The sequence below is a fragment of the Podarcis bocagei genome (genome assembly GCF_964188305.1).
Source record: "Podarcis bocagei genome assembly, chromosome: 2".
Classification (NCBI taxonomy): domain Eukaryota; kingdom Metazoa; phylum Chordata; class Lepidosauria; order Squamata; family Lacertidae; genus Podarcis; species Podarcis bocagei.
In genome coordinates, this window is record NC_138126.1 from 70,470,504 (window position 1) to 70,498,444 (window position 27,941).

Here is a 27,941-nt window from a genome sequence, read left to right on the forward strand (position 1 = left end):
GTCACAAGCAAGGTTGAAAGCTTAAAGGTTCTTTTTGCACCATGTAACACCAAGCAGACCTGGCACAAAAGAGTTTTTAAGCTGCCTACCATGCTTTTGTGTGAGTACTTGGATTTCTCTCTCTCTCCCCCTCACCTATTAGCCATAGAGTGGCTCCAAGGGTTTGAGAGTATATGCAATTTTTCATGTATACATGGAACACTTGAAACTGAGCCTATGCATAAAAGGACAGATTATTGTACTTAATAATTGGGGTTCACTATCAATGAAGGTGCAAACGGCATCAGTGACTAGGAGCGCCTTTTATCAATTCTGGATGATTCACCTGTTGCACCGCCATCTCGAGAAAGCAGGTATTGCCACAATGTCATGCTCTAGTTACAGGTAGACTTAATTACTGATAACACATACTATGTGGGGCTGCTTTTGAAGACTGTCTGAAAGCTTCAGCTGGTTAAAAATGCATCTGTCCAGTTGCTTGGAATATTTAATTGTGATTCTGTACTGCTATTGTTACTACCTTTAAAGCTCTAAATGGCTTGGGACCAGGGAGACCCATATGAATTTTCCTGACCTTGAAGACCCAGGGTGAGGGACCACTAGCATGGTCTATCAGGCGGGCAGGTACAAACATTTTACTTTAAGGTGGTCAAGTAAATAAAAAGAGGTGGCCCAATTGTTATGGCACTCCCTCCTGTGGGAAGTGTGCTTATTGCTGTTTGTGAAATTACTTTTTCCCATTATTTTATGATGTGAACTGCCTTGAAAGGGCTATATAGCCCTGAAAGGCATTACACAAATGCCTACATAAATAAAACAAGAAGCAAGAATGTAAACAAATATACACCATACAGGTTAACTCTGTAGAACCCCGGAGTTTGCCTCTTCAAAAGGAATGAAATGGCCCTTAAAGAGCTTAGAGCAACACACCACCTTCTTTCCAGTGTGTTAATTTTTTAAAATAATCTTTTCTAGAATGTAACTTGCATGTCTCCCTAGTGAAAAATGACGTTAAGAAAATGCCTGTTTTGCAGTTTCCTGTTAAGTGAAGCCTATATACATATACATATACACATACACATACATATTCATATTTATATTCATATAGACAGATAGATATAGATATATCATTTTGGATGTTTTCCAATATACAAATCTGTTGAACATTTTCATTTCCTCTGTGATTAACAAAACCGAACATTGTATGCTGAATGCCTACAAGTGGCAAAAAGGCCAACAATTCAAAATGGTGAAAAATAGCTTGTTTCCTATATAACAACTCTTCATGTTAAAGGCTACCAAAATGTGATCAGAAATAAATGGGTAACATTAGTAAAAGCTTTTTCTACCTATTGTTGAAATACTAAACAACATTAGTTATACTAGATCTAGGTTTCAAATGGAAGTGATTGAAGGGAAAGTGAAACTACTGAAGGCCGCATACAGCATATTATTAGAATGGGAGACGAAATATGAAGAGGTAAAATCAGTTATGATTAAATGGGCACAAGATGTAGGTCACAACATTATGATGGAAGATTGGGTTAAATTATGGAAAACTGACTTAAAATTTACAGATTGTTCCCTATTGAAGGAGAATTACATGAAGATGATGTACAGATGGTACACAACACCAGTGCAGTTAGGGAAAATGTACAATACTAGTTCAAATATATGTTGGAAGTGTAAGGAAAAGGAGGGAACATTTTATCATATGTGGTGGGATTGTAAAGTAATTAAAAATTTTTGGGAAATGATATATAATGAATTGAAGAAAATGTTCCATTTAACATTTGTTTAAAAAAACCGAGGCATTTTTGTTGGGGATTGTAGGGAAAGACCTGCCAAAAAAGTTGAAAAACATCTTCATGTATGCGACAACGGCCGCGAGAGTTCTGGTAGCACAAGGATGGAAGACTGAAGAAACCCCAACTAAAGAATCATGGCAAGAAAAATTGATGGACTATGCAGAACTGGCAAAATTGACATATAAGCTACGGGACAAGAATAACTGTGACTTTAAGGATGACTGGGAACCTTTCACAAAGCATTTGAAGACGCAACAAAGCGAACTGGACTCCTTGGCAGGTTTTGAATAAACATGCACAATTTTTTTTACTGGTAATAATTAGCTAAACAGTTTGAGGATCTATACAACTCTAACATGCAGAAAATAGCATTATTGGAGAAAACAAGGACTGGAACTGAGGGAAGTCGGGGGGTGGGGGGATGGGGTCTGTGGGGGGGAGGGAGGAAAAATGGGGGGTAAGGATATGTTTTGGGAAAATACGTTTTGTTGTAACTTTGAATAAAAATTAAAAATTAAAAAAAAATACTAAACAACAACAGCGGTCTTGACTTTCAAACACATTTTAGTTCTGTCTTTCAATATTAGGGTTAGTTCAAGAAAAGGGAGAGAGTTAAGTTTGTAAGTTTGTTTTCTGCCAGATAAAAGGAACCAGAATTTTTAAAATTAGTCTCCATAGCAAAGCTAAACTATATGTAGTTCAGGTGATGCTTCAGAAAACACGACTATTTGTTTAATACACTAGCAAAATATTTATTTTTTATAATGACGTAACAGAAGTGAAATATTTCTTTTTGGTGTGCCACAGTAATTGTAGTTAAAGAAAATAAATGGATTAATGGGCTCTTTATACATTTCAATGACAAAAAAGGTTAGCATCAAATTTGAACTGTTCATTTAAACAAGTGTAAAATTTATCATAACCACCCCCGACACACACACACACGCACGCACATATTATATATATATATATATATATATTTAAAGAATTATAGTTTTAAAATCTATAAAAAGTAAAAAATATACACTCAGATCTAACTCTTACTCAATCTTTAATATAAAACTGTAAACATTTATTTACACACAAAAAATGTGTAGTATAGAAAACTGAGCACCCTTTTCGATTCAGTTGTAGGGGGTTTGGAAGGCAGTGGATGTTGAACACCTTTTCACCTGTCCATGACCACAGTATATAAATAAAGCTGAGGCAGCAGGCTAGGTAAAGCTCAGGGGAGCCACATCTTATTGCTCTAAAGCTGCAGCAAATGCAAAGCTCAAGTGCATATTCATTTATGAACTGCTACAAGTGGCTGAAGGGCAGCACTTAGCCCTTCCCCACCCAGCCTCCATACTCAATTATGACTGCCAAAAATATTCTAAGCCATTCTGCTTAAAACTGTATCTGAACAAAGTTAAACAACTTATGCCCACAGCTGAAAAAGACATTAGCATTTTACTGGACATCAAAATCTGATTGCAGCATTAGAAACACAAGGGTTTCATTTTCTTTTGACCTAAATTATATTTAGGAGATCCAACTAGAATTTAGTATTATTTAATTCCTTAAAACCTGCTATTTTTCAGTGTGCCTGAGGGAGAGGAAAAAATCAGCAGAACCCAGACAATTAAAAAACTATGAGGCTCCAAACACCTCCAATAAGAAAAGGAAGGCACGCTGGTGCAAAATTTAAAACTGTTTATAAGCCAAGTTCAATTATTTCCATACCTAACCCCTCTCCCTGCCCCTGCATGTGTTCCCTGGCCAAAAAAATCTATAGAGATTAAAAGATATTCTGGTGACATTTTGGACCAACTTTTTTTTAATAAACCGAGCTCACAAACAATTTCACTCACTCGCTGACTTGTCGAAAATATTAGTAAATTTAACTCTAATCTAATTTACTTATAGTATCAGTCATACCAAGGTTTCATTCATTAAAATGAGCCGCCTCTTAGAAAATGGTGTTTTAAAAATATACAAATAATGTGATTTGCTTCAGTTTGGACATTCAGCAGTAAAACCATTCATCAACATGCAGCTTCCACAATTTAACCCCCATCAACAGTCCATCAAGATACAATACAAAAATCTGTTTAGCATGGCATACATAACTACTCATGGGTGGCAAGCATATAAAACAGAACTAATATCCATGTGTAATTTGGGAAAAGATTAAATAAAAGTAGTGTTAAAGCGGATTTTTTTTCCAAAGTGCACATCTGAGAAAAACACTGCAGATACAGTAAAATATTTCCTTCCTATGGTTCAACTGTTGTATCCCTTATCCGTTTCCCTGTCTAAAATATCCCAAACTCAAATCTTCACACTTTTCTTGTGTAGAGATGCTCCTGAATAGGCCTGAAGAAAATTCTTTGATTCTCAGTGACAGGTGTGATGAATTAAGGAGGTAAACAGCCCTGTTCATTAAAGAACAAAACCAGACCCAGAGTAGGGAACAGAGGTATCTGTGCATCTAAAACAACTTTCAAATTTATTACCTTTATAAACGAAAGGTTAAGGCAAAAGGTGGTTTGTTGGCAAGTAGAAGAATTTTTGGTAACCTGTTAAGAACAATTCTCTCTTTTCCTTGCCCTGCATGGGACCGTCCCTACATATGTATGAAGGGGTCTCCATGAACCGTGATGAAATAGCAGCATCTGCTTCACTGGAGATTAGTCTACATATTTCTAAAGAGATTAAATCACTAAAAAAAATTTCCCCAAAATATGGGGGCTCTCACAATGGAAGAACCTTTAATAAAGTATTACGCTTCCCCGGGCTCTCTGTGCCATTATTGCAAAGTTTTTCAGGTTAGTAACAGTTTCCAAGGCACAAAACTTCCTTCACTTGCTTGACCAAAAGTAACAGATCCTGTTCTCATTGGTACAGCCTATGTGTGGCAACAAAAGATTGCTAATTATAAATGCCCTCTGAATCCAAGAGAAGAAATAAGCTGTGATCAACCCAACGTTCTCATTTAATGGATGCTAAAAAGGAGATAGAAAAAGTGCATACTTGATTTTAAGCTGATTCTCCGATTAAAAAAAATAATCATCAAAAAACCAAGAGCTCAGTCTTCCCCCACAGCAGAGTGCAAATTGCTTAGCTTACTAAGCCACAAGCTATTTAAGGATGAGGTCCCCAGTTTAGGGCTCTAGCAACCTACTGCTGGACAAGTTTTAACACTCAAAGATCTTCAGCACAGAAAGCCATCAGCTATTATTATTGTGAACTCTCATACCTTGCTTGCCAAGTATCACTAGAGACTAGAAGAACGACTTCTCAAACTAGAGTAGATTTTGCAAAGAAAGTGTTGCACAATCTTTCCTCAGAAAAAGGTCGCAGAGTGTTAACTTTCACTAGTTTGCAGGTCAAGTTAGAATCAAGAAACCTGTCAAGTACTAGTTGTAGAAACGATTGCCTTAACACTGAGTATTTTGAGTCTTCCTTGCTGGCTTACTTTCTGAATCACCACAGCATGGTTCGCATTTAAACATTCAACTGAAAAACACTGTTAAAATTGAAACTTCTGAAGGGCTGGCTGGGATGCACACCAAACTGACCAGGACTGTTTCCATGAGCAGTGTTCCAGGCCCACTACAAAAATGAGAATGTTATATCCTATCAAATTGGGGCATACTTCTCATGCTGTTAGACCCAGAAGGGAGCAGCTCCAATACATTCCCACTAGTGCCTGTGAATTTTCTCAATTCCACAGGTATTTGGTCCAAAGATAGTTGTAATTAAAAATAAAAGATTTGGGGGGGGGATCCCCAAACCTCTTTTTAATGATTCCCTAACAACTCATCCAAGTCATTCATCCATTCTTCTGAAGTCCTGTTTTTCAACAAAGTGTCTATAAGATCTGTATCCCCAGTTAAGTTCGGCAGTCCATTACTACCAGATGGGTTGCTGTAGGCAAAGGGCAGTTCCTGACTGGGTGTCCTCACTGGATAACCTTGACTACAATGCAGATTGGCTCTGTTAGGCAGTTGCTGATTTTGATTCTGGCTGAAAGAAGTCATATCTGGGACACCTTGATTCATGCCTGGCAAGACCTGCTGTGACGGGACTGCCTGCTGGGTAGGAGGGTTTGTCCTCTGCTGGGCACTTATAGATGACAACATCTGTCCAGAGACAGCAGAGTTCATGGACGTCATCGGCCTGCTGGTGTTGAGGCTTACCTGAGGCATTCCTTGCGCAAACTGTTGATTGGTCAACTTTAGGTGAGTCTGCTGCATATGGAAAGTGGAGTTGGCAGTAAATGTCCCTAAACCACCGTTCCCTTGTGCCTGGTTGTTCATATTTGACATACCTTGATGCTGCCATGATTGATTTTGGACCCCAATAGATGGCATCCTTGCCATTTGTGGCTTGGATAGGTTGGGATTCAGTGCTCCTTTACTGTGCTGCTGAGAAATGCTGGCAGTTCCTAGGGTGCTCTGTCCATATCCAGCAGGAAGAGCAGTGCCCTGTGCCAAACTGGGTTGTCTTTGCATTTGTGGCTGTCCATTGGCACTTGGATTTGCATGCTGTGGAACCATCTGTGTCATACCAGATGCCATGTTGTACAAGGTACCTCGCTGAATGCTCTGCAAACTAGGATACTGAGTTACTCCTCGATCTTGCTGATTGCTGCTTGAGGAGACAGAACTGTGTCCTGTGCCAATCTGGATCATATTCTGAGTCTGAGAAAACATGCGTGGACTACTGGAGTTAGACTGGCCTAAATTATTTACCCCTGCCATCGCTGGAGATGAGCCTATAACACAAAACGAGAGTTTCAACATTTATAAAAACTAAGCAGAACATACCCTCAGTTAAGGTGCAACATTACACATATACTGCAGCATGCAACATTTTGTAGCTGTATTTAGGACTCATTGTCTTGAACCTTGAGAAGTGCCAGCAGAAGGTGACTTTCCTGCCACTGCTACCTCCCCCCAGCAGCCCCATGAAAAACCTCTCTTAAGAGTTAGGGGATCCTCTTGAATAGGGTGGTATTTGCAGGGGGTTGAGGGCAATCACTAAAATTGGGTGGTGGCACCTTTCACACATCACAAAGCTAGCAGCTAAGAACAGGAATAAGGACTGTTAATTAAACAGAATATTATGGTGCAAGGGCAGAATCACGACTGCCACCTATATACTGTTCCAAATAAACCTATCTGAGCTGGCTACTTAAATTTAATGCAAACATAGGGTTGCTTGACACCGTCACATTCCTTCACACATGAGCCAAGCCACGCCTGACCGTGCATGTGCCCAAACAAGACAGTGTAATTGTAAACTGGATAATACATGGATAAAATCACAACAGCAGCTATTTTCTCAGCTGCTGCAATAACAGTAATTAGGCAAAATTACTAGAACACTGGGAGCACAACTTTGGCCGTATCAGAGAATGAAGAAGCTCTGAGACCAGGACAACCTGTACCATTATATATGTGTCTACTTCATTAGTGTTGCTATAAAGTCTATAGCGAGGAAGAGGTTGTAGGGCAGAACAGGAGCACTATGCAAGTCTTGTTAACTGCCTAACAAGGGCAAGGAAAAAGAAAACAACAATGCATGAGGGTGAATTCAAATGAACCACTGATGTGGAAACCTCTGTCCTCATTCACAGCTGTCACTTGCACATATTGAAAAGCTAGTCAATCTGTGTTGGAAATTCAGAGTGAATATGCACTAACATGAAAATTACCATCACCACATGCAAAAATATGCCAATCCAGTTTGTCTCATCTGCCACTATCCTAGTACTGAGCCCTCCCAAAATTAACATGCTTGATTTAATTGATAGATAGCAAGTAAAGAATAATAATAATAAATTTTATTTATATCCCGCCCTCCCCAGCCGAAGCCGGGCTCAGGGCGGCTAACAACAATAAAACAGTACAAAAGTACAACATAAACAACATTCTAAAATCATTCATTATAAAAATTAATTAATTCAAGCCACTAGCAACCATTGGGCCAGAGCTCTGCGAAGATTGCCGAGGGAGGGGGTCAGGCTGTGCCCTGGCCAAAGGCCTGGTGGAACAGCTCTGTCTTGCAGGCCCTGCGGAAAGATGTCAAGTCCCGCAAGGCCCTGGTCTCTTGTGACAGAGCGTTCCACCAGATCGGAGCCACAGCCGAAAAAGCCCTGGCTCTAGTTGAGGCCAGCCTAACTTCTCTGTGGCCTGGGACCTTCAAGATGTTTTTATTTGAAGACCGTAGGTTTCTCTGTGGGGCATACCAGGAGAGGCGGTCCCGCAGGTACGAGGGTCCTAGGCCATATAGGGCTTTAAAGGTTAAAACCAGCACCTTAAACCTGATCCTGTACTCCACCGGGAGCCAGTGCAGCTGGTATAGCACCGGGTGAATGTGATCTCGCAGCGAAGACCTCGTAAGGAGTCTCGCTGCAGCATTCTGCACCCGCTGGAGTTTCTGGGTCAGTCTCAAGGGCAGCCCCACGTAGAGCGAGTTACAATAATCCAGTCTGGAGGTGACCGTCGCGTGGATCACAGTGGCTAGGTCAGGGCGAGAGAGGTAATGTATCAGCTTACATTTCTCTTTAGCAGTTCTACCAGTACTGAGAAAAAATTAATCCATCATTTGCACACTTCACAGTAGAAGTGATTCCTCTGTAACTTGTATGGATGCAATAGTTTGTTTGTTTGTTTGTTTGTTTGTTTGTTTGTTTTAAAAAAGGCCAAGCACTTAAATCCAGAGCATAAGATTATGAATTATGGCAGTAAAAGAACATTTTAAAGTTAACTAATGACCAAATCCATAGAGGCTGAAGACACTTTGCTTCTGCATACACCTCTCCTGCTTTCCAGCTAGTCTTTCACAAATAAATCCCACAGTCCTATTTACCTGTGAACTGTTGTTGATATGGATTCTGTGTCTGGTCTTGGTATTGAGGGGGCGGTCGTGTTAGATGCCTCTGGAGCTGTTGCTGTTGTTCCTGATGATGCCTTTGCTTTTCCTAAAACAGGGCAGATACAAGACTGTAAGAACACACAGCCTAAACTTTGTCATAAACAATGCCTTAATGTAAACAGCAATGTTGTATATAGGTTGATTGCTGTCTCAAGCAGTCTACAATCACGTTAATAACATCATAAAAACAATTAAAGAAAAAAATGCTACTGCTTAGTATGTAAGAAAATCAAGGCTGATGTAAAATAAAACATAGCAGAATATATCACAGAAGGTGCTAGAAAGGGAGTCATATCTATAAAACAATGAGCTCCACTCAATAATAAACTGACATTCCACTAGGCAAACTGCCTAGAAGAATTTGAGAACAGTTAAGCCTTTTTATCTAAAACAGAAGGGAATGTAGAATAACAGATTTTGCCTTTCACTGAAGTTCACAGATTTTTGTGCTGTAGTTCCTCTCTAGTAAAGGAAATGCGGAATTTTGAGGGACTCAACATCCACATTGCAATGCTTCCTCTCAAATTTATTCAAGGGGAAGAATAGTGTGACATTTTAATCCTGTGGAGGTTCGTTCATCATGTTCAAGTACAATGAAAACATTCCTTTGGCATTCCAGCAATACATTGCTGTACAGTGGTACCTTGGGTTACAGATGCTTCAGGTTACGCTTTTTCAGGTTACGGACGTGCCAAAACCCGGAAGTACCGGAACGAGTTACTTCTGGGTTTCGGCGCTTGCGCAGAAGCACTAAATCACACTTTGCGCATTCACAGAAGCGCCAAATAATGTCACGAGGTTCCACTGTACCTTCATTTTAAATACATATGGTAGTACAGTATGCCAGAACCATTTTTACACTGCACTGTGGGGGCTAGAGAACAGAATCTGGCCAGATCTCCCCCCACCTCTCACAGGAACAATTTAACAAGTGGGCAGCACTGCCCTCCGGCTCATTATTTGATGTCACAATGTCATCAGGAGAACATTTTTTGTCCGTAAGGTCTGAAATCAAACTGCAACAAAGTGCCTTTCAAAACACTTCACAAGATGTGACAATCTGCTCATCAATGGATTTTGCAAAGCACTTTGCGAGAGGCTTATCAAGCCCTAACAATCAGCTGATAGGCGGGTCTTGCCAAGTGCTTTGTAGAGCTACTAAATACTTTTTTGTTTAGGCAAGCTTATCCAGACATGCAGAAGCTGCTGAGTGTTTTAATTTCATTTTAGTTTATTTATTTTATTTTTGAATGTTTTGGATACTTGTTTTTAACTGATCTTACTAATATTTATTGTTTTATTCTTTTTGTAAACCAGTTTGAGGTGTTATTACAATCCTTTTTTTCTAACAATTTTTTTTTATTTTTGCAAACCTTGGGGATCCATTCAAGTCTGCTGTGTGTGCAGGGGAGGAGTTACCATTTTGGTTGCATAAGAATTTATATTTACCTCTGTGCTTTGTCAGGAGCTAATGAAAGATATCAGTGAGAGGAGAAAGGTGGTATGTGACTTTGTACAGTGGTGCCTCGCAAGACAAAATTAATTCATTCCGCAAGTCTCTTCGTCTTGCGAGTTTTTCGTCTTGCGATGCACGGTTTCCCATAGGAATGCATTGAAAATCAATTAATGCGTTCCTAGGGAAACCGCCTTCAGACCAGGTCTGGGGACAGTTTGTCCCCGGACCTCTTCTGAAGGCTGGGGGGGGGGGGACGACAAGGGCTTTTCTTCCCACCCCCAGCATTTTAAAAAACCCCGGGACAGCGGAGGACTTCTCCGCTGTCCGGGCGATCTTAAAATGCTGGCGGGCGGCATTTTAAAATTGCCCCGGGACAGCGGAGGACTTCTGCGCATTTAAAAGCCCCTGGGAAGGCAGGCAGGGGGGACAAAGACTTTTGCCCCCCGCCAGCCTTCAGAAGAGCAGCCTCTTCTGAAGGCGGGCGGGGGGCGAAAGTCTTTGCTCCCCCCCGCCTGCCTTCAAAAGCCCTCCGGGACAGCGTGTTTCTCCGCTCTCCCGGGAAGGCAGGCAGGGGGTAACAAAGACTTTCGCCCCCCGCCCGCCTTCAGAAGGTGTTCCCGCCCCGCCGCCCGGCTTCGGAGCATCATTCCGAAGCCCGGCGGCGGCGGGAGGAGGCGTTCCCGCCCCACCGCCCGGCTTCGGAGGAGGTCCGAGGACAGTGGGGAAGACGCGCTGCGCTTCCCCGCTGTCCCGGATATTTGCCTATGGGCTGTCGTCTTGCGAAGCAAGCCCATAGGGAAATTCGTCTTGCGAAGCGCCTCCAAAACGGAAAACCCTTTCGTCTAGCGGGTTTTCTGTCTTGCGAGGCGTTCGTCTTGTGAGGTACCACTGTAATACGTGACTGTAATCCCCTCCATTTTTGTCTGTTTGCTTCTGGAGCAGGAAGAGTCTGAGCTGCTCTTATACAATCAGCATAACATGCACCTTGGCTTCAGCAAAACCTTATTTAATATACAGTAATCAGGTAACAGGAAGGAGTTCAAGTCCATCAAAATAATAAGACAAATACAAAAAGGAAAAGTTACACTTATTCTGATGTCCCCTACCTGTTCAGCAATTAGTTGCCTCTGCCCCATTATAAACTGTTTTTGTTGTTCCATTAACAGTTGTTTTTGTTGCTGTTCCCTCTGTTTCTGCTGATCTAGTAGCATTTGGTGCTGCTGCTTCATTACAGCTGCTTGCTGCTGGCTGTTGAGATAGGCTGGATTGCCATGGTTACCTGCCATGGAAACATTGGGTGACTGTGCATTCACACCAGAGCCGGGAACAGAAACAGGAATGCGAGGAACACCAGCAGAAGGATTTTGATCCTATAAAAGCAAACACATAAATTGGATAGGAAGCCTGGAATTCAGTTTGGGAACACAGGATTAAATCTATGATTCTGCTTCTGATGGAGGACTTGTCATATATTCATAGCTATCTGCCAAGAAGTGATGCTCAATGTAATTTTAGTTTTGACTGAATTTTACTTTTAGTTTTGATTGAAACCCACTCTCTTATGATGCCACCTTTGTGCAAAAGCACAAACCAGACTGGAGAAACAGAGACATATTTCCACACATTATAAAGTGGGTGAGGACGTACAGGTCACAGTCCCTCTTCACCACCTGTGGGGGCCACTTACCAAAGAAAAATATGTGTGGCTTTCACTGCACAAACACACACTACAGACTTACAAACACACTGCACAAACACACATTTGTTGTCGTTTAGTCGTGTCCGACTCTTCGTGACCCCATGGACCAGAGCACGCCAGGCACTCCTGTCTTCCACTGCCTCCCGCAGTTTGGTCAGACTCATGTTTGTCACTTCAAGAACACTACCCAACCATCTCGTCCTCTGTTGTCCCCTTCTCCTTGTGCCCTCCATCTTTCCCAACATAAGGGTCTTTTCCACATACACACATACAACCACATATCTCACACAGGGTCTTTTCCACATACACACATACAACCACATATCTCACACATGTGCGTGTGTGCGTGCGCACACACATACACACACTCTCCCCCCCCCCCATTCTTCCCTCTCCTAGCAATTAGGCTTTTTCAAGCCCAACTACTAGAGGAGGACTGCAGCAGCAGCAGCAGCAGCAGCAGGCAGCACAAAGATCACCCTTTCAAAAAGTCTTTAAAAGTGACTACTGTACTGCTTTCAGCAACTATTACAATGTAGCAAAGAAGATAAATGGAAGTACAGCAAGCCTGTCTAATAAAAATCTTCATTAAATTAAAAGCCACTTCTGAAGATGCAGCACTCATGCATACTAACAGTGATATTGAAACAAAACCACACAATGAAGTCTGAGTCTGTTAATGTCTAGTGAGTGGTAAGCCAAGATCCATGAAATGGCCGCATGGGGCAGCAACCATCCAGTGACAGGATTCAAGGAACCTCATTGTGAGAAGACGCCCAAAGGGCATTTATAACCAAGAGGATTCGTTAAATACAGCACACATACTTTCCAATAATAAGGGAAAGAAATTGATTTCCTCTATGGGTTTGCACTCTCACTGGGGGAAAACCCCAACATTCTGATGCAGTTTAACCCTATATATGTGATCTGGTACCCCTGAAGTAAGCCACTTTTGCAATATGACTTACATTACACTGTAATAACAGTCGTATTATTCATTAAGGAGGTGGAAGCATTCTTTAAGTAAATTTCTGGTTGGCTTTTTAGACAACTTACACCAGAGATAGAATGTATCTCCTCATTGGTCAAAACAGTTATCCATCTTCATTAAGAGGCATGTTTTTTTCTGACTCTAGGTTCCCATAAATACACTGTGTGAGGTTCAATCTTTACCCTTGGATGATTTCAAGGAAATGAAGACTAATAAAGCCCTATATGCAGTGTTAGAAACTGAGATATGAACGCTAAGAGCTAAATGGCATTTTAAACCTAGATTATGGGCACCGCCGCAATGGAGTGTCTAGGCATGCTGTTTTATAACAAGAATACAAAGCTGAAAATGAATGAACTGCAGCTAAAATCTTATGTTCATTTTTCACATGGTCTAGTCCTCATCTTAAGACTGAATAAAACAAAACCACACTTCCCCTGATATTCTTATGAGGGTCCCTTCTCCAGTCTTCAGAGTAACTAGTAATATCTCATAAGAAACTTCAATCCTAGTCACACCTATTCAAACAAAATAATCAGAGCAATGAAAAGATCTCCTAAAATTTAATTAGATCCTATTTAGCAGATCTTGAAGAACTGTACCCCTGTCTTTATAAAGATCATTGCAGTGACTATTTTGGAACAGAAATAGTATATTATCATGGTATTTATCTTTACAGAGATTATGAAAAACAGTATGTTTCTTTCTCAATTGAGACTGTTGCTAATTGTCATGTCCATTGTACTATTTTACATTAAGCTCTAAAATATACACCTTACAATGGAACTACTTTGCATGGCTGCTCTACTTATTCAGCCCTCCTCATTTACTATTATCAAACCTTCTACTTCAAGCACTTACTTGGCTGTGTGGCCCCAGAGGTCTATAAGCAGTATTTCCAGACTTCTTCATTACAAACATCCCATTCTGCTCATCGCTCATATGAGGCAGAGTGGGTTGCTGACGCTGCTGCATGTATGCCAACATTGGAGACTTGTTCTGTCCAGATACTGTAACTCCTTGACCGCATTCTTTGTAATGTGAAAGAGGTTTCGTATTCCCATAGTCTAGCACAGAGTTTTGACTAGATACAGAGTTCTGGTTTAAGCTGTTTGGCTGATGGCTTAACATATTTCCACCATGATAATTAACTCCAGCCCTCGGAGAACTCTTGTTTGGCATACTAGACATCATGAGTTTCTGGTTATTGAAGTCCTGTTGGTAAACTGAAGGGCTAGTGGGATTTTCCATAGTGTATGAAACAGCTAATGGACTGTGTGAAGGCCCAGACTGCTGCCAGCTAGGAATCTGGTTGGGTTGATGGACTTGCTGTTGGTTCTGCAATAGCTGATCTCTCTTCTGCTTAGCAGCTATCTGTTGAAGCTGTTTAGCAGATGACATCTCTTTGGCACCCCCTGTACTTTGACCAGATAACAATGAACTAGGAAGAGGCCTCTGAATATTCTGAGACTGGCTTGATGGCTGCATCATGGACTGGTTGGAATTTTCAGTTACTGACTGACTGGAAGGCTGAATCATAGTTTGAGAATTACTAACTGATGGAGAAGCAGCACTAACAGAAGAGGTACCAATGAACGTTGTGCCAGCAGAAGTAGATCTGACTTGTGGGGATCCCATCTGCTCTTGTTCAAAGTCTGATGGGGAAAATTCAGTCTTGATAATGATGTCCTGTGGTAATGGAGTTTGTGCAGCTGAATTTGAAGCATCAACATCCTTCTTTTCCTCAAAGTCTTCTGTAAATAGATCTTTCATATCCTCATCAGGCACGGATCTGTTAAGTTCATCAATGAGCTCCTTCCACTCTTGCTCATTAAGGTTAAGATCAGACATCAAATTATTCTGAGATATTGAACTTCCTGGTCCCGTAATCATACAAGGAAGGTCATCTGGTTCTTGTTTAAGCTCCTTGTTAATAACCATAGCAAAGGGGTCATCAGCATCACTGTTTCCATTCAGCTGAAGGTTAGAGTCTGGCAGACACTTTTTGTTGATGCCATCTAGACCCATGGAATGTTTTCCATTAAGCTGTAAGGTGTCTCCACCAGAAGATTTGCTGTCAAGCTGGTGCAGAGGTGATGCAGGAGGGATTCCATTAGAGGAGCCACTCAATCCAACAAGACCATCATCATGACGCAATTTCTTGGGAACAGAAAACATGTCCCCATAGCCATTCTGCTGGTCGCCATTCTGCGGTGAAACGGAACTATCAAGTTTCCTTTTGACTGTTTCATGAAGCTGCTGAAAGAGAGACAGTTCTAAATTAGTTTTATGCCTCACACCAAGTGCCATTTTGGTTTTTTAGTCTAGAAATCATTCTTTTAGCTACCGAGCACCATTGTTTTCACTGCAGTTGAAAAATTGCAGGGGAGTAAAATCCCCTTTTCTTTAACTACTTAAAACCATGTGATTTAAAAACCTGTTTGCTTTGGAGTTACAAAAATGCAACAAGACTTGCATCTTTCAAGGTAACACCTAAGGCAACCTTGGATATCTTTCCCCCACATCCCCCCAACAATGCTTTGTTTGCCTGGGCTCAGCCTCCAACACCATTATGAAGTATAACTTGGGAACTCAGGGAAAAGTCTGAAAGCATATGAGGTTACAGAAATGCTGAAGCAGCTTTAGACCTGATGAATCCCTTGGATGGGAGAGCACTGGAAGCCCCATATAATAAAATGAAATAATTATACATAAATGTTTTTAGAATTTACAAACAATGTACCTGTTAACTCTAAAGGGCTAACGCTGCAAAAGAGCACTGTACATGCAACTCCCACATTGCAACACAAGGCAGCCATGCAAGAGCTGTCCAACAATTCACGGCTCTCTTTGCCCTTCTACTCAAACAATTACTCAGGCTTTTACAGTAGAATATACAGTTGTAATAGCACTTCACCAGCACAGCAGGTCATGGCAGCACAAAGCTCATCACGGAGCAAACAAGCTACAGGTCATACAGTTTGACCAAAAAAAAAAAAAAAAAAAAAGTTGACTGAAGATAATTGTTACTCGCCACAGTCTAGTAGCAAGCTGCATTATGCTCCTCAGAAAATTCACCACTCAACCAACCTATGTTTTTATGACTAATAAGCAAGCATTTACAAATCTACACTTTAACTTCCAACTTTAAAAAGAGATATGATTCAGAGTAGATAATATTCCTCTTCAAAATTTTATTATAATAATTGGGGGGGGAGTATTACAAATTTGCAGCAGACTAGTGTTCCAAAAAATATAAAAACCTTAACAGAAGCAATTACAGCTCTGTCTGTCTCAAAAGACTGGGTTTTCGCCTCAGAACTCCTGAAAGCACTAGACTTTAAACATTCAACCCTTCCTCCTGAGGTAAGGTGTAATTTTATACCAGTTTATTTCAGGTAGCCCCAAACCTGAGAGGATTGTATTTAGTGAAAATATTATATAACAGCAATGGAAGGTTGCACTCAACACAAATCTCATCAATTCACCAATGAAATTGGCTTATTCAGCAGGAAATTGAATTCCATACTCCCTAGGTCTCGACCCCCATTTTGCCCCCTTGTGGACATTTTAGCATCTCCAGCATGTAACCAATAATCCGTAGAACTTCACCAGCAAGTCTTGTCTGCATGTTTTGGAACTGATGCACCATTAAATCTATTTAGAAAAAGTAGCAAAACCAATTTAGCTTTGCTTCCAAAACTAGAATTATCATTCAAACTTCTTAATTCAGGAACATATTCCTATAATGTGGGTACTTTTTTTTAAAAAAACCTACTATTTAATGGAATGCAAGCAATAATTAGTAGCAAAACAAGATGCGGTACAGTTCTGGACAACACAATGCACACCTATATTTAAGAATTGCTTTAAGGACATTCTAAAATTCTCTATAAGAGGCCTAGTTATGTGGCACAACAGGGAATGCAGAGAAATTCAGTGGAATTTGGCAAACATTTCAAGCAGTGTTGTATAATTGATTAAACTCTAATCCAATTTTCACCTATATGCTATGTCAGTCCCCCTCTACCCCTTTTCCTTTGGTTATTGTTTTATTCCTCCATTGGATCAATATTTTTCCCTATTTAAAGTCAACTACCTTCAGTTGGAGAGAACTTTTGGGTTCAAGGGCAGAATACAACCATAATAAATAAGAACTAAGAAGATATTGAACTTCCTGTATTTTCAATTATCATATTATTTGCATTTTGGTGACCCTCCTGCCCATCAATAAAATATTACTACCTTGTAATTTTCCAAACCCATGCCACATTGTACTCAGTGAAACACATATAAGAACATGTAAACCTGCATTACTTTCAGTTACTATTAGATTTTCGGAGGCAGACCACATTGCTGACCTACTCCACAAAAATTTGTAAAATCAACTTTTGCTATGTATTTTCATTTCCTTAATCTTATCTGACTACAAACTAACTGGTCTATGTTCCTATAGCACAAGATGATAAATTTAATAGTGAAGATTTTCTTCCCACAGCAACTGCATTTGACGATCCATGCTCTGTTCATGAGCTATGATGCAATTTCTTATTTTGTAGTGCCCTCTAGATGTAACTAAAGGAAACAGCAATTTGTTTAGCCCTTCAAGTCCACAATGTCTTATTTGTTCCCTGGTACTATCCTCAAACTACAATATTAATAAGTAATCTCTTCTCCCATGAATCAGTTGCAAAAAAAAATTTCTACCAATTTTTAAGGTAATGGAATCTTACCTACTACAATCTTACCTTGGCAAAAGAACAAGAGTTGTGACATCTAATATATGAACAGATTGTTTCTGTTATAAGCTTCTGTGGACTACTGCCCACTACACACACAAACACAAAGAAAAAAAACAGTGAGGCTAAATGGCCACAAATTCAGTCTGTAGCAGGACTGTTGTTTTCTCTGCAGCAAGCTAACATGGCTACTCCTCTAGAAGATGTTATGTCTATACAGTCCGAGTTGCATTCAACACTGCGCAAGGGGATTTGCACTTCCACAATGAGACTTCCCCCTCTTCTCACTGTGCGCTCCCAAAATCTGATCTGGAGGGTGCTCCAACCTTCTGGGGCAGATTTTGAGGGGGCATGGGGGGCTGGAAGGAGAGGAAAGTTCCACTGTGCAGGTCTGCTGGGTGAGCAGAACAGCAGAATTGGATACAATCTACATACTGCTAAAGAGCTTTAGCACACAAAATACTGTAGAAAAATGCTGTACTGTATACATATTAGAAGAGAAAATGAAAACCTCCGCCTATCCTAAGTAAACCTGCCCTAAGAAGATAAAAACTATTTTAAAGTATAGCCTGTGTATAAGTAGTAGGGGGAAAGTCTTATCATCAGAGTCCTCTAAAAAAGAAGCAAAGTCTGTCAATATTTAAGACTGAGGCAACTTCATCCATTTTTCTAACTCTGCGTTGTAAAGAGCCTTCATTTTTTGTGCTTATACAAAACCACAGTGAGTCAGTGAAATATTGGAGATTTGTACTGATATAAGTTTTTTGCGAGCAGCCTGCACTAATTTGAAATGCAACCATTGATCTAAAAGGACATGTTATACAAAATCATTTTTCTACTAGAATATCACTTTAGTGCAATGAAGTAATATTGCACTTTAACATTGGGACAAATGCATATTATCTGTTTTACTAGGTGCAAAAAGCTTACAAAGCTTCTACATGTGCCCATATGTAGAAAAAACAGATACATGTGCCCTTGTCACAACTTATACTTTATTGTTCCTACTTGATACTGCCATCTGGATGTGAAAACCAGCTTGTGTTAAGTGGCTTTGAGGAAGCATCTTACGTCAAACTTCTTAACTGTGATTTTCAAGCCAGTTCAGATGGTGCATTTTCCAGCTTATTTCCAAAAACAATTGTATATTCACTCTAGTTCTAGTGGCTGCTTTTGTGAGCTGGGATTTTTGTGCCACTTTATAACTTTTCAGACCTTCACAACTTGTCACCTGCCAGGTGCTCACCAATCCCACTATACTGCAGTCCCAGTCAGACAGCCAAAAACAAGAACTTGATGCTCCTGGCACACTGCCAAACATGTCCACATTTAGCTTTGTGGCTTGTATAAGCCTGATTTAAACATCATAGTACGGTAGTAATAAAAGAAACTGTACTTGCCAAGTTTCCCCTTCACTATAACTCTTGAAAGGAATTCTATTTTAAATCATACAGCTACAAGTATAGAGTGAACTCACCTGCAATAATTTCACTTAAGAATGAGCTACTGTATAATAATAAATAAATCTTATACTACTAGTAACAAACTCATTCTCTAGGGCTGATCTGTATGCAGCAAAAAAAAATATTCCATTCACCCACAAGAGGGTGCTATCAGCTTACTTGAGGGGACCCCCCCTAAGGGAGCCAAAAACACTCTCCAAAAATACACAATAAGGACTGAGCATCCTCAGTGGCTACAAAATGCTACAAGCTGGATGCGGGTCAGCAGCAGAAAGGAGAATTCTGGGAAAAGAAATGGCTGCCTGGTACTCTACATGGGAGCACTCCACACTGTTGTGGTTCTCATTTGTTTTTCAGTGTTACAAAACTATTTCACTGCAAACTTAACACAAACAAAGAAAGAATGCAACAGTGCGTCACTCTTAATTAGTCTCAGTTTAACCAGAATACTGTGAACATCACGATAGTGTTCTATGACTTTGCACATGCATGAACTTTGTATTCCATTCTTTAAGAATCATGTATTTGGCAGTCTACAAAAAATGGGCAAAATCTACACTACCATGTACAGCTCTCTCCAAAGAGCAGTTTACAACAGTTTGGCAAGTGAGTCAGATAGCAGCCCTGCCAAAGTATGTCAAGGCGAGAAAAACCTGTTCTAAGATGAAAATTCAAAGGAGAGGAAACAACTGGAAAATAATTCAATACTATCTGCCGAGATACTACATCCTGTTGATCAGTTTAATTGATGCCAGACAATTACACTGAATTAAAAATTAATTAAATTATTGTTCTAGCAATGTGTATATTTAACACCCTGATAAGCCTTTCTAAAAACTATTCTATTCTCTGCTTTCTGAACAGAATAAAAAGGGAAATACTGGACAATTTGTCTGAAGAGCAATAAAAAGGTATTCATCTGCTAATAACAGTGTTGATAATTCCTTTATTTCCTACAAGAGTACAATTATTATTATTGTTGTTGTTGTTGTTATTTATTGAATTTATATACCACCCTATACCCAGGGGTCTCAGGGCAGTTCACAATATGAATTATCTCCCCTAACCAAATGTTATTTGATCTACAATAGAGATCAACAGTTTTCTAAAATATTGTAAACATAAAATATTTTAAAATACTTATTTCTATATTCTACATATTTCAGTTAGCAGCACTGAAATAAAAGCAGATTCAGAACCATGTTAACAATTTGTTCCCAATGCGCAAACACACAACGACCTATCTGAAGGAAAAAACAAATCTGAACGGACTTTAATGATAGAGCCTTTATTCCTGAGCTCAACCTATTAGTGAAGTACCGTATTTTCCCGTGTATAAGACTAGGTTTCCCCCCCTTAAAAATAATGTCAAAAATTAGGGGGTGTCATACTCTGGACCATCTCCCCCCATTTTCTTAAATCTGAGTCCCCAAAAATAGGGGGCATCTTATACATGGGGTCATCTAATAGACGGAAAAATACGTTAATTCACAGCCACAGTAGAAACTTTTTTTCTAAATCAGAACTTCTGTGACTTGTGAAACAAAATGCTAGCCGGTCCACCTCTTTTAAAGTTGAACAGCATTACTAGTTGCTCTGAGTGCTTTATATCACAGAAAACACCATTACAGTAGAATGAAATGAGACTTGCGAGAAGACAGCATTTAAACTGCCAATAGCACACAGACCAGTAAACAACACCCTACCTCAACTTGTTGTGCAACAAGTTAATCAGCTTGTTAGCAGAAACTTCTATCCAAGCACTGAAAGCAATTGTGTGTGTAATCCCACAAAATGGTCTGCAGTCATTCCAACTCCACACCTTGCATTACTTCAGGCAGCCAAAGCAGATCTTAGGCATGCCTGGAAGGCAACTATCACACGCTTACAGGCAATGTAACTGTTATCAGTACTGTCCTGTCTCTAATCAATCACAAAATCTCCCAATCAGGATGGATACAACTGCTTGGGGCAGTGGCACTGCCTGCAAAATTTCTGGGTCCCAAGTTCACCTATGTATACCAAACCATGGCTCCCTGAACTACGGAAGTGAGTAAGGTCAATGACAGACCTCTGATGAGAGAATACCACAGAAACATGTAGATACCGCTATTTTGTTGGTAAGTGCCTACATGTAAAAGGGAGAACATTAATTTCAGAACACACAACCGGATCATCGTCATTGCGAGAGTACTTTAATTAAAACTTGTTTATGTTTCAGTACACTAATAAGCAATAAAAAGCAAACAGTGTTCTTGTTGACAACATACAGCACTTGCCTGCATGTGATGCAAGTTGTCAGTATCAACAGCAGTACGAGGAAAGGATATATACTGGCTAAATTTTTAAAAGGTGCTCACCATCTTAATAAACACAGAACATAATTTCCATAGGGTTCAACCCTCATGTGCTCACTGGAGCTCTGCTGGTGCTTGCAGCCACTTGTGGGCCTTGAAAAGCTGTTTCAGAGTGGGGAGGGAGGGCCTCCAGAAAAGCAAGGGAGGTGCTAATGGGAGATGCTGGGGCAATGAGGAATCACTGCAATTGCTGCTCTTCTCTCTTCCCACAGGAAAGAACCTCTGCTGGATCTGTTCCTTGCCTCAACATAAACAAGGGAGGGACTTAGATTCTAAGTTCCTATGAGTGCAAGTCCACACCTGGGGTACTGCCACTACCTGACTACCAGAAGTGGGGAAAGGTGATATTCGCCAATTTCCTCTTCCCATGCACTCCCTGTGCCCCAGTAAAATCTCTTCCAGAAGGCTGGCGGATCGTTTGAAACAGCATGGGAGGTAGATGGACTCATGTCACTTTCATGAACAGAAGAAGCCATTCCATTTGTGGAAAGGCAACTAAGGATGTAGGGTTTGACATAATTTTCAGTTGTGGTGGTATCTTATTCATTGATAAAATGTCCCCAACTTCTGCTCATTACCACACTTAATGGTAAAGCAATTTGGAGTTTGACTGCTCAAAAATAGGGGCAGATCCATCCACATCTCTTCCAGCAGTGCTTAAGAATATTGTTTGGTTTGAAAGAAAAACCTTGATGGTGAGAAATACCATCAAGCATATAGTTTGCACATTAGTTCCTTGTTGCTAAACCAGAAAAAGCAGATAACCAGATTGTATGGTACTTATATCCGTATAAGTGCTTTTTTCCTGTTAAAATATAGATTGTAGATCATCTAAAAATTAGAAGTTTAACCCATACTATATGGTCACATTCTGTATGGTCCAACTGTTCAAAAGTAAGCATAAAGTTGTTATTATCCACCCTTCACCCTAACATCTCAGGGCGAGTTACAACAATTAAAACACAATGTTAAAAACAGTTAGTCATTAGAAGGTCATTAAGAGGTCTAATCAGGCTTTTCTTACCCTTTTGCTTTCCTTTTGGCAAGAGGGTTACATAGATATCAACACCTGAAAATAATCAGGTGATGTGGAAATTCAAAACCAAAAGGCTTAAGGGAAAATACTAGAGCAGGGTGGTCCAATGCATGGCCCTCGAAGCCTTTTTTGGTGGCCCTCAGCAACATTTTATGCCCCCCCAGCCCTCATGCAGATGTGCTGTCTTTGTGGGTAAGCAAGGCACTGAACTTTGGGAAGGAGATGTGAGGGCTATAGGACCCTGCCAGAGACTTGCAACTTGCTTACCCAGCTTTGGAAAGGCAGCATCAGGGCTACGGGGTGTATGTGAAATATTGGCATAGTGTACAGGAATTAGATGATCCTCAGGGTCCCTTCTAACTCTATGGAAGATTCAATTGCTCTGCTTAACACTTACTTTTCTGACAATAAAGGGTGGAACCCAACATTGCTACTCAACAACTTCAATAATCCTAAAAAAAGCTCAACAACTTTGGTCGGCCCTCATGCATGTTCACTTCATCAAATCTGGCCCGCTTTGAAAAAAGTTTGGGCACCCCTGTACTAGAGCAACAAGGAATCATCTTCTTCTACCCTCTGCAACTCCACACCCCAAAATGTTTTCTGGCGGTCTCCCAAACCTACAAAGCAGTTTTTTAGCGTGTGTGAGGACTGCAGGGTTAAAAGAGGGAAGTGAGCTCCAGTTGTGTGAGTGGAAATCTGTTCTGTTCATGCACTGACAGCATTGGATACAATGCAAAATATGTATAAAACAGAAAGTTATAGAGTTATGTTTTATGTTCTTAGCCATTTTCCTTTCTGAAGTGTGTATTTTAAAGCGTACACTTTGAAATGCAACATAAAGTTTAAAGTATCAAGGAATTTACCAAGCTCTTCTTACAAAGTTTTAAACAACCTTCTATCTGGGACACATACCATTTAAGACATTGTCAGATCACAAGGCCTTCTTACAACCTCACTGCCAGAAAAAGATTAAAGTGACCCATCCTTCTGACTATGTCCTAGCTCTGTCCAGCCAAATTCTAAAACAGACAAATGACTAATAGGGCAGGCAACTCCTGACTCTACCAGATGCAAAGATCACAACCTAAAATGTCATAGAAAGGGTTACCTGGTTTGTTCCTTTTCTCATTCCCTAGCTTACTAAGGGTATTAGTATCATTTTGGATGCATCTTTCTGATGTGTTGTTAACCATACTGACCTAAACAGCTTGGCAATTCACTTTAACTTTACCAACATAGTTAACTTTCTTTGTTTTCAGTATTTAAAAATCACTATGAGCTCAGGCACAGAAGAAATTCAAGATTAGATATGTCAATCTCTTGTATCAAGAATAAATCACAATATATTACAAGGAATGCGAGAGATTTTAATTTTTAGTTTCATTTTTCTAGCCAAATATTCAGTGACCAATAAAGAGAATACTTTTTCCTTCCCACTTAATCTTACCCACTGGAGACTTGCCAATAGCCACTGGTGATAAAACTGGAGCATAGATTAGTAACATTTTATCTACCCTAAAGGATGAAGGCACAGTTTTTAAAATGTTCATTTTGTAGGAAAAAAATAACATGTTTCAGTGTCAGAGGCAGTATATCTATAAATACCAGCTTCTGGGATTCACAAGTAGGGAGCTCACTGCTGCACTCAGATCCTGCCTGCAGGCTTCCCATAGGCTTGGACACTGAAGAGAGGAGGTTGGATTTAATGGGCATTGCTTATGAAAAAGTGCTACAGCTCTATTATTAATGCATTTGTACAAACGCACTCGGGAGATAGCTTAGATGATTATTTGAAAAGAACTAGAAGAGGAACCAAGTCCAGTGCTTTGCTAGAAAATTAATGTATCGTACATTGGGGGTGGGGAATCACTGGATAATACCCAACCATATTGTTCCTGCTGTAATTAATTTGGTTTTGGTATTTAAATGATAAAATATTACACCTAAAGAAAGGAGCAATGTTGGAAAAAAATATGCCCTTTGGATACAATCTGATATATGGTTGCTTATTTTGACTTAGGGACTATCTACAACTAATAACATAAGTAAGCAACTTTCCCCAAGGCATGTCCTTCTCTTCAAGGCTGCTAAAATGCAACTCAGATTACAATGTTTATTAACAAATTCTAAGAATCCATTAGAAATACACATTGCCTTACTTAAGACAATGAAAATATGCTTATGTGATGTTTCTGAGTCTTTACCCATCCTTTCACAGAGCTATAATATAAAGCACAAGTAAGGGTACATGAGGAAAAATTTGGAGAACTAAAATCCCAACAAATTTATAGTATTCTACCTCTCCAGTGTATCTGGAATTATGCTTCACTATTTCAACACAAAAGTTACCGTCAGAAAGTATATCTTCCAATTCCAATAGGAGTCCAAATTTTTGATACTTATTTGGGAGAGGCCACAGCACAGTGATTTGCCTGTCTAAAAGTCCCAGGTTTAAATCCTGGTGAAATAATCACAGAAGTTAATACTAGGAAAGGCCTCTACTTCAGACCTTGAACCACTGGTGCTAGGCTGAATAGACAGTTGCAGCTTCATTTTATTTTTCAGTTGTGATCAAAGCAGCGTTCAAAATTTGCCAGGCACATTTTGCACCTGGCTATCGGGCACTTGTGACCAAGTGAAGATGCCCAGGTGCCAGGATGGCATCTGATGTCTCCACCATCTGGAGTGCATGCTTGGGCATCCTTTGGATCTTGACTGTTTTTACACACTAGCAATTCTATCAACTATATTTTATCTGCACAATCAGAATGAATTTCAGGAGCCAGAAAGTCATATTGAAAATTATTACTTTTGAGCTGTCTACCCCCAAAATGGCAACTAGGCATTCTGTTTTGGCGAATGTAGCCCTGGTTTAAGGAACCATTTGGCGCCTAGCTTATGTATCTAAGTTTCTAACACTGGATCAAAGGTGAGCAAACCTAAACTCAAAGGCATCATCTCAAAGTGAACATGAAACATAGTCACCTACAGCTGTTTGGGATTACCCACAACAGCTTTACTGTTTCTTATTTGTGGCTTTCTTAACACACCATCTAACTTTGTGTGATTTTTCTATACCTTGCTTCAATCCCAAAGCACTGACCTGATTCTATAGGGAAAGTTAGCAAAACTTCCTCTTTTACAGGGAAGACAGGTATTATCTTTACATCTTTAAACCCACAGCAGGAAAAGACATAAGCAGTCTTCTTCATTTTCCACCAACTCATACACATGATGTGGTGGATTGAGTCATTGGACCAATATGCTTAGAAAACCAGAACAAGCAGGCTCCACTATATGGAGTAAAATTCTCAATTTCTGTGTATGCAGACATTCCATACCAGTCTCCAAGTTGGTCCCTAAACCCCCATTAAAAACTCTTCATACTGAAGCTCCCCCTCTGTTGCATAGCCAGTATGGCAGGGACAAGGCCAGTTGCTCACATACAGTAACCTATCAGGCAATGTTGCTGTGAAAATAAAAACAGTGTCTCCCATGTGAACCACTCTAAGAAGAAAAAGCAATACATATATAAATGGGGAAAATGCAGTCCTTATTTTTCCTGCCAAACGACTATCTGCACAGGCTTGTTACACTGGGCATGAGCAGAGTTTCAAGAGCATTTCACCAACTTGCCTGCCTGCCTGGATGGATCATTCTCATGCCACATTTCGCTGTAAAGCCAAAATATAGCAACGCTAAAGGAAGTAAAGAATCGCATTAACCTTTATTTTGCTCATAACAGAACTGGAAGCCTACCATTTCTTACTTTTCCTACATACTTCGCTAGAGATCCCCGCTTTTTCTTTAATCACTATTTACATATGTACGCTACCTTAATAAGCTGGAAGAGACAAGACTATATATATTTTTATATATGCCGGGGGATGGGGTAGATAGAATCGGGAGAGCAAACAATCAAGTTTCTCTTTCATGCACAGCTGGAGCGGCCCGGGGGAGGTGGAAACAAACATCCTCTTATCTTGTTCCCAATATGAGGAACTCGAGCTCTGAGGGAGGCCTCAAACCTCTCCAGCCTTATTAAAGGAAAGTTCCCTCAAAGCCACGACTCCTTTCTGACCACCAGCCTCAAGCCTTCACGGCCCTACAGGTCCTTTTCAAGGGGTGGCGCGGATTCCCCCGGGCAAAGCCCCAACCAACCCCGGGGCCCGCCAGCTGGGACCTTACCGCGATGAGGGCGCTGCTCCGGCCGTGCTGATGCTGCTGCTCACCGCCCGCGGTGTCGGCGTCCAGGCCGTTGACTCCAGGCCTGTCGGGAGGAGCGGAGGTAGAGGCAGAGGAGCCCCCGGAGCCCGGGGCCGGAGCAGGGGGAGGCGGCTGGGACGGGGCGGCCGGCGGAGCGGCTGCCGGGGGAGGCAGAGGCGGCTGGCGGTGCTTCCCGGCCCGCTTGGCCTTGGCCTGCAAGCAGCGCTGGTGGAGGGCGATGGTCTGCTGGCGGTCCAGCTCCAGCCGCTCCGGGGACACGGCCTGGTAGCGGGACTCGCAGGCGCTGTGATGCCGCCGGCACAGCTCGATACGCCGGCGGAGCCGCTCCATCACCGCGCTGTGTCGCGGAACCACGAACTCCGCCATGGGGCAGGGGGGCAGGACCATGAGCCGAGGGCGAGAAAGGCAACGAGAGAGACCAGGCGGCCGCTTCACTCCGCCATGGCTGGCGGCCAGAGACACCGGGCAGCCCTCACAGCCTCGGCTCTCTTCCCCTGTAGTCGTCGTCGTCGTCCTTCTCCTCCTCCTTCGCTGCTGCCGCTGCCGCCACCCTTTACAGGCCGGGCCCGCCCCGCCTCCTGCCGGGAGCCTGGCGACGCGCCGCCGACTTTCCCTCACTCCTGCCCCGACCCCAGCTCAGGCCCGGAGCCACCCAAGCCTCCCGCTTTCCATTGTTATCCGCGCCTCAGTCGCCGCCATCTTGAAATTGTTTCACCCCTTTTCCTCCCTCCCCTCCCCCGCCGAGAGCCAGCCCCAGCGAAGAAGGCGGAGTTTCCTATGTGGTGCCTGACGTCACGGCCCCGCACTCATTGCTCACGGGGTTTAACAGACAGCAGGGCAAGCCTATCGGACGCGAGATCGGAAGAGGGGTGGGTGGGCGGAAAGACGAGGCAGAGCTCCCTTCCCCCTCCCCTCCGCCTCTGATCTCTTCTTTTCCCCTCCCCCACGCCACCCCGCCCTTTCCGGAAGTGGGTAAAGGGCGGGGCTTTAGGTGTGACTAAAAGGTGATAGAAGCTGGAACTTCGCGGCTGCTCCGCCTACCAAAGAAGGGAGAGATGGTGAAGTACTTGAAAGAGTGACTTAGTGGTAGTCTCCTTGGCCTGAAAAAAAGAAGCAACAACTCGTGACTTAATGGAGTATTAAGCTTAAGGCCAAGATTAAAGATGTAGAATTCTCGCCCACAATTTACTTAAAGCAAAATGCCTACCATTTTAGGGTTGAGGCTTTTGATGCAT

General features: G+C 41.4%; 1 protein-coding gene across 2 annotated transcripts; it reads right to left on the bottom strand.

Moving 5' to 3' along the window:
* Positions 1–4,767: 4,767 nt before the first annotated feature.
* On the bottom strand, positions 4,768–27,545 carry MAML1 (mastermind like transcriptional coactivator 1). 2 transcript variants are annotated; one of them, XM_081180742.1, is made up of 5 exons: positions 26,668–27,545; positions 13,743–15,137; positions 11,298–11,561; positions 8,670–8,781; positions 4,768–6,570 (listed from the first exon to the last, which is right to left on the bottom strand). In XM_081180742.1, exons 1-5 carry the CDS (start codon positions 27,091–27,093, stop codon positions 5,594–5,596), a joined length of 3,174 nt encoding a protein of 1,057 aa, XP_081036868.1. In that variant the 5' UTR covers positions 27,094–27,545; the 3' UTR covers positions 4,768–5,593. The 2 variants fall into 2 exon arrangements, with proteins under 2 accessions (XP_081036868.1, XP_081036867.1); XM_081180741.1 differs by having other exon boundaries at positions 13,743–15,140.
* Between the last annotated feature and the right edge of the window lie 396 nt (positions 27,546–27,941).